General features: G+C 36.8%; 1 protein-coding gene across 1 annotated transcript; it reads left to right on the top strand.

The window, feature by feature from the left end:
* The first annotated feature begins 662 nt into the window (after positions 1-662).
* On the top strand, positions 663-5,931 carry LOC104109893 (E3 ubiquitin-protein ligase RSL1-like). The gene is made up of 3 exons (XM_070196340.1): positions 663-1,646; positions 2,226-2,978; positions 5,514-5,931. The coding sequence occupies exons 1-3, from the start codon at positions 918-920 to the stop codon at positions 5,547-5,549; spliced, it is 1,518 nt and encodes a 505-aa protein (XP_070052441.1). The 5' UTR covers positions 663-917; the 3' UTR covers positions 5,550-5,931.
* The last annotated feature ends 1,865 nt before the right edge of the window (positions 5,932-7,796 follow it).

Raw genomic sequence — 7,796 nt, 5'->3', positions numbered from 1 at the left:
GTGGGTAAGTAATTTCTACCCGTTTTGATATTATTTCAAGAATCTACATGAATTATTAACACCTGTAATATGACATTTTGAGATAAAATTGAGGGTTTTTACTACACTTTAAGGGGGGGTGTTTTTAGGATTTAAGTGTAGACTTGGATTCGATTTTGGAATCCAATCACGTATTTGGACTTATCAGGTTATGTGTCATTGAGATTTGGTATTGGTTCCAGATTTCGGGCATGCGTGCTCGGGTTGACTTTTATTGATTTTTTGGGATTTTTTAAAGATGGAAACTTTATTGATCAGGATTGCTTCATATGACATTGGTTGACTTCCTTGAATGATGTTTGGTTAGATTTGAGCTGGTTGGAGCTTGAATGATGTTTGGTTAGATTTGAGTTGGTCGGAGGTGATTTCTCAAGGAAAAGCGATGTTGGAGCTTTGGGCTAGCCTGGATGAAGTAAGTGTCTTGCCTAACTTTGGTTTGAGGTAATTTTTCCTTATAAATGATATTGTTTACTATATGCGAGGGTGATGTATATGTGAAGTGTAACAGGTTTAAGACCATAAGTTACAAAAAAATTTATAGTCACACAAATTATTATTTAAGACTACATAAGGTCTTCTATTCTTTATTATAGTTATAGTTATTATCAACTTCAAATTAGGATAATCTCTTCGAAACAGATGGAGCGGTTATAGGTGAAAAAATCATCCTTTTTTTTTAGGTCGAGAGAAAGAGAAATTCCATACTAGTAGCCAGTGGGTGACAAGAGGAGACTCCAAGACTTCTTTCATACTCTTTTCCTATTCTTCTTTAGTGTCTTCAAAACAGAGACGAAAAACGAAGCAGAGGTGAAGAGCAAGAGCCTGTAACCATTTTGTTGGGTTGGTAAAAGCTCTTCAGTTCTGCGCCGGAAGAAAAAATGGAAGTTAACGACGATCTTCACGCCTTACTTGACGAACAACGCCGCGAAATCGCCGCCGCGGAAGCCGCCGAGAACGATCTCCTCTTCGCCTTTGAACTCCAAATGGAAGAAGCCATGTACAACTCTCTCCCAAAAGAAAATGCCCCTTCAACTTCAAAGCTCACTTTTTACGACGATGACGTCATCCCGAAGAACACCGTCGCCGATCTCTTCGCCGAGGAATTGTCAAACTACGAGCAGCAAGTTCGCGATTGTAAAAAAGCGGAAGCGGAGATGAAGAAAATCGAAGACGATCTCAACCGTCGAATCCACGATCAGGCCTTCGCGCGTGAGATACAAAACGTGCCGGATGGCGAGTGGAAAGAGACTGGGGATCATTTTCATAGGCCGTACGGTGAGGGCTCGTCGAAAGGTGGAGCCCAAAATGGGAATGGGGAGTGTTTTAGGGTTTATGTGAAGGGTTTAATGGGAGAAGATGTTGAAGAAGAGAGTGTTGTTGTGGTTGTGGGACCCAAACAACAAGTTGCTGGGATTGGAGTTGCTGTGTGTGATCCCAGTGGTATTTTGGTGTTTGAAGTGAGTAAGGGTTTGGGTGAAAGCACTACTGAAGTGTTGAATGATGAAATTGTGGAGCTGAAAGCGCTGATTGAAGGGCTTGATGTTGCGATAATGCTGGGTTTGAAAAGGGTCAATGTTTTTTTGGATAGTCAAACTATCTTGCAATATGTGAGTCCCTTTGACACCTTAATTGATGTGTAAATTTATATACACGCACCACTGACGATTTCTTCCTATCCACCTAAGCCTTGATGGGAAGAGTTATTTATTCTGATCCTGACTGTTTTTAATGTTTAGAGCAGTTTTAGATATATTTTTTTTCATCTTTTGTCATAAGAATATAATTAATCAGGTTAATGGTTAGATGCAGTAACCTTGTAAAATTTGACACATGCTAGAATGAATAAGTCAGTGTTAGAGTGATTTTGGGAAGAAAACAAATTCATCATCCTTAAAAATCTTATTGTAAGGAGAATATGCCTCCTCATAATTGAGGATGATTTTGTTCACTCAAAAGTGCATTGTTTTAAATAATTATATGTTCTTGGGTATGTCAAGTTTTATCTTGGAGGACAGAGTACATTCTAGTTTATACGTCCACTCTCCTCTATCGCGCACTAACTGGAGAACACCTCGTGCACAGGGTTGAGGCAAAATACTACTTTGTTACCTTAAATCTGAATAATTTATTAATATTGTATAATTCCCGTCTTAGTCTGTCAATAAGATTGGTGTATGTTTTTGCAGGTTAGGGGCAAGTTGCATCCAGGGGAGGGTAATATTGCTGCACTTGTTGCACAGGCAACTTCTTGTTTAAGAAAATTTACGGATTGTACACCATTTCTTGTGTCGCCGAACACCGTCAACTTTGCAGTTAAACTTGCTACTGATGCAATAGTCTCTCAGGTTAAGCGACCATTAGAAAATACTCGAAAGAGAAAAAGCATCACCGAGACTTGTGTTATTTGTCTGCAGGACACTGATATGGACCATATGTTTCTAATTAATGGTTGCCTACATTATTATTGCTTTTCTTGTATGAATAAACATGTCGAAGCTAAGCTCCTTCAAGGAATGCTGCCTGAATGCCCTCATGATAAATGCAAGTCTATGTTGAAATTAGATAACTGCAAAAAGTTCTTGACGCCTAAGCTATTCGATTTGATGAGTGAACGTGTGAAGGAAACTACTATTCCTATCACGGAAAAGATTTACTGCCCAAATCCTAAGTGTTCTACATTGATGTCAAAAGCTGAGGTCCAAACTTCTGCCCAAGCTGGGGCCAGAACGTGCACCAAATGTCGCCTCATTTTCTGTATCAATTGCAAAGTTCCTTGGCATCAAAACATGACTTGCATTGACTATAGAAGATTAAACCCTTACAAGTGCGTAGATGACCCAAAGCTCAAGTCTCTTGCTACACAAGAGTCTTTGGCGTCAGTGTGTGAAGTGCAACCATATGGTGTCCCTTGCGGAAGGTTGCTATCATATTTATTGCAGGTCCTTTGCTTCTCCTTGCTTCTTACATTCTTGCTGTACATGTTGGAGTTACACTAACTTGATTAGGTAATAGGGAAATGATGACTTTTTGGAATGATTAACAAGAACTTATGATGTTACACGCATAACTAAGTTCATTCTCCAGTGTTTTCTTTTGAATGGGAAAATATAAATAATTTTAAAAGAAGGCAATTAGTAGCATACACTGCTTTCTTTTTCCTTGGATATTTAGCTCTAGACACTGTTAACGATTGGTAGGAACCTACTCAGAAGATACATACTTTTGTGTTAAGTTGCCGATTAAGCTTGTCTGACTTAATTGGTAATTACCTGGTAACGTTTTAAGAATTGCCTATTTGACTGATTGGTGCTGCTTTAAGCTGATAAACTGTAAACTGAAGAAAGGAATATAGTGCTTTGTAGCTTAAATAAGTAGCGGATTTTCATAAGCCACACAAAATTATGTGGCTTGTATTTGCTATTAAGCTAGTTAGTCGAACCAAAACTTCATTTATTGAAGATATTGATGATATTCCTAGTTAAAATCATGAAGTTTATAGTCTGGCTAGGAAAAGGAAGATTAGACCTTAGGTTTACTAAAAATAAAAAAGAAAAAAATGTATCAATCATTTCATTTGAAGTTTTTACCCCATTACTCTGTCCTCCCAACTTGTCATAATTTTGGGGGAAGTTATCACATTTGTTTAGATAGCTGGAGTTACAAGTGATACATTCTGCTTTTCATGACAGAACTTTTAAGTTCTTGCAAGTTTTCATATCTTTATTAGGTGAGAAACTTTTTTAACCATGGCCAATGGAGAAGGGAAAGAGCATCTGCTTTAAGGAGGTGCACTAAACAGGGATAACTTGTAACAGAAACTTATAAATAGAGTCATTTAATGGTATGCTGGTGGGGAAAATAATCCATTGGTACATTATATATAAGAGCAAAGAAGCAGGTGGACGTTGTCATGCTTCGAAGGATTTATCTGGTATTTCAAATAATAATGTGCTTTAAGTTGATAGTAAGCTAGCCTATCATGCTGTACATTGGTTTTAATTTGACAAAGACACCGGGCTCTTTTTCCAAAATCCCTCATGTATCCTCTGATATAAAAGACGGAGGGCCGCCTTAATTATGTGGTGCACTTTTTTGTTGTTAGTGACCAGCCTGCTCAGAGGCCAGTTCTTAAATTCATTTTTTGCCTTTGATGGTTGTCGACTCAACCCATGTTGTAGAAGAGGGTTATAAATTGATTCACTCAACTGGCATGACTAGCATCTTTCATCCGTATAATCTTTGTTTTATTGCATTTTAGAAAGGCCTTGTATACTTGTTGGTCCAAGAGTACGTGGAAAGCATCGTGCACCCAAGGGTGTAGCAATGTAGCATGGGAGACTAGAGTTCAAATCTTATCCTAAGCAAAAACGTCTAGGTGATTTTTTATCCATATGTTTAGGCCTTGGTGGAAAGAGTTACCCAGTACTTGTGTTGGTGTTGGTGGGAGGTCTGAGGTAGCAGGTACCTAATGAATTAGTCGAGATGTTGCAAGCTTGTCCTTTAACGGGAGCCTAGTAGCAATGGTAAAATTGTTTCCGTGTGACCTATAGGTCACAGGTTCAAGCCGTGGAAGCAGCCACTAATGCTTACATTAGGGTAGGCTGTCTACATCGTACCTCTTGGGCTGCGGCCCTTCCCCAAAGTCTGCTTGAACGTAGGATGCTTTGTGCACTGGGCTGCCCATTGCAAGTTGGTCCTAACACCACCGCTATGAAAAAAGTATATGAAAAAACATCGAATGAAGACTTGTGAAGTAACTTGCCATTAAGAACAAAAAGATAACAAATAGGACTTGAATTTTTAATCCTTAGAAGACCAAAAAAAAAAAAAAAATCCTTAGAAGACATCATTTATGGCAGGATCAGTTCTCTTTGTTTGATACTTCCAAAGCCTTTGATCTTTGTGTAAATATATGTGATCCATGACTCTCTTGTCTCTCATTCTTGAGGACTTGTATTCTACTTCTTAGTTGTAAAGAATCCTGCTGTTCGCAAAAAGAAAATTGTACTGCGAAAAGTATAAGTAGGAAATAATTTTTTTGGTGATCCAGATATATGAGTCTCTTTCAAAAACCATGTCGTTATGAAGAGAGAATCCTTAGGAATTGCTGAATGGGTTCAAAAGGAGGGGAAGGTTTTAGGATTGAATCCCACCTATGGAACAGAAACTGAAAGACCTCTTAGACGTTAATGCAAAGTTAATTAGTTGATCCTTCTTTCCTTAGGTTGCTTTGAATTTTTTCACAACTGTCAATTTTATTTCATGAAATGAAAAAGGACGTTGGAATCTCTATCCGAATCCAAAGAATAAGGATCTTTTTATTTCATTTGTGGTAGAAGGTAATCTCAACGATTGTCTGTTTGAGCAAATTCTGTTGTTTCTTTCTTCTTGGGTAGGCAATAATTGTTTCTAAATAAAATAGGTAAAATCTGGATAGTGTGAGTTGGGATATATGCTAATTCATGTTTTTCCAGATGTGGCTACGAGTTCTGTTACACATGCGGAGCTGAATGGAAGAATAAGAAACCAACATGTTCCTGTCGACTATGGGATGAGCGAAATATCGTTTATGGCCAACCAAGAAGAGGCTGATCGTGGAACAGTCTATTTTGCAACTGAAATTTTGCGGAGACTAATCAGCAATGAAAGGAGATGGGAGTAAATATAATCTTTGATATGTGCACTTCTTTTGTAGTATTACATTGCTGCAAGGATGCCAGTAGTAGGAGATATGAGATATGTGCAAACAACCTTACCTTGACTAGAAGAAGTTTTTGGATAAACGAATTTCTTTTGTAATCAAGTCAACTAGCTAAAAAGTACAATCCATCTCTGACGGTTGTTCCATTCTATTCGAAATGGTATAATTTGGCTCTCCGTTTTGAACTAAAACTTATACTATTTGAGATTATGAGATTACATTGACTATTTTAAAAGACAACTTTTATACACTGCCAATTTCTTGTAATATAAAGTTTAATTACCAACACTAATTTTATAAATTGAACATTTATTCACACTTCCTTTTAAGGCTGTCCAACGGGACGTCCCGTCCCATTTAATGCTAAACGGGATTGACCCATGTTAAACGAGACACAGGATGGGACTGGATGGCTATTTCGTCCCGTCCCGCCTGTCCCGCCCGTCCTGTCCCATCCCGTCCTGCCTGTCCCGCGTCCTATTTATTTTTTGTGCATTATATACAAGAAACTTATAATCCTGTTTTTCAAGGGTTTCCTAAGACCACATTTAGAAATGATGTTTTTAAATTTCAAACCGAATATCTTCAGTATATTCGTTGTGTATTTTTTCACTTAGATTGTAAAGTGTCTATCACATATGATATAGGTCGTAGTCCTAATGGTTACATGTCATTGGGTTGATCATCGCTGGAACATGCAAAAACGTATTATTGGTTATAAATTTGTTGATTCAAAACACATTGGAGCATATATTGCAACTATTGTTTTACAAATTATTGATTTTAATGAACTCATTGATAAAATTTAACTATCACCTTAGATAATACTTCTGCTAAGTGCTAACACAACTGCAACAACTAGCTTAATGAAATGATTGCAAAATTAATCCAACTAATGCACCGTCCATTAATGAAATGATTGCAAAATTTTAAAAGTATTTTTTCTCTATTCCCCAAGTTTATTTAATTTCTACTATACTTAACCCATCTGTAAAATTAAGAGGTGCAAATGGACTTTTTCGTAAAATTTATGAGAATTTAGCAATTCAAGAAAATGAACAACCACCTCTCGAAGACTGGCAAACTAACATATATTCTTATGTTAGATCAATGTTTGATAAATATAAATCTATGGAAACAACAGGTGGTGAAACTAGGGAAGAAGAAGAATACAATGAGATACTTAGCACTGGGAGCTATGACGGCATGGAGCTCATGGAACATCAATCAACATTGCCAATTCTAGAACAATGTCCGAGAGAAATTATAGATAAGTTACAACGAAGTTATATAGGAGCTTACAAATATTAGTATGATAATTTGTAATTGGCTACTAAGAGGCCTAGTTCAAACAGAACCCTTCCTAGAAGTTGGCTGCGTAGATTAGGTGCTCTTCAAAAGAATTATATTTATATGTGAGATTTGAAAGTTTTATTAATAAAATAAAAGGCTCTAAGCGTTTAATTATTTTTATGAATTGTCTTACACTCTTACTTAGTTACTTAATGGCTTGAAATTATAATAAATAAATTATAACTCTATTATAAATTTATAATTACTAGAATATTTCATTACGAGTCTTTTGTTTTAATATTTTATAATTCTTTACTTAGTTTTTTAATTTTCGTTTAATTTTTAAGTTTATTAAATAAGTCTAAAAGCTATTTTTTGCAAATTTTAAAAACTTAGTAATTGTCAAAAGAATAGACGTTGCCAAACTCAATGCTTAAATAAATTTTTTTTTAAACGGCACTTAAGGCCCGCGAACCCGTCCCGTCCCATCCCGTTTGTTAGCGGGATGGGATGGGCCTACCGTCCGTTCCGTCCCGTTTCGTCCCGTCCCGTCACCGTCCCGACTAAATATCGTCTCGTTCCGTTAATTTTGTCCCGTCCCGTCCCGTTGGACAGCCATACCTCCTTTCAAACTATTGTACCCTCGATTGAAATCTAGTATAACTTAAATTTACTATAAGTAATGGAGTATAACATATTAAGGTATAAAGAATTGGATTTCTTTTAGCATATCATTCATAGGGTTAGTAAATAAATCTATTTT

This window comes from Nicotiana tomentosiformis, chromosome 2 (genome assembly GCF_000390325.3).
Source record: "Nicotiana tomentosiformis chromosome 2, ASM39032v3, whole genome shotgun sequence".
NCBI classification, from domain to species: domain Eukaryota; kingdom Viridiplantae; phylum Streptophyta; class Magnoliopsida; order Solanales; family Solanaceae; genus Nicotiana; species Nicotiana tomentosiformis.
The sequence above is the reverse complement of the archived record's forward strand: the minus strand, read 5'-3'. Positions and strand labels throughout refer to the sequence as shown.

Bases quoted from the DNA above. Each gene is read 5' to 3' on its own strand.
- LOC104109893 (XM_070196340.1), top strand. From the start codon at position 918: ATGGAAGTTAACGACGATCTTCACGCCTTACTTGACGAACAACGCCGC. The intron at 1,647-2,225 runs GTGAGTCCCTTT...ATGTTTTTGCAG, and splicing joins GTCAAACTATCTTGCAATAT to GTTAGGGGCAAGTTGCATCC. The intron at 2,979-5,513 runs GTCCTTTGCTTC...ATGTTTTTCCAG, and splicing joins TGCTATCATATTTATTGCAG to ATGTGGCTACGAGTTCTGTT.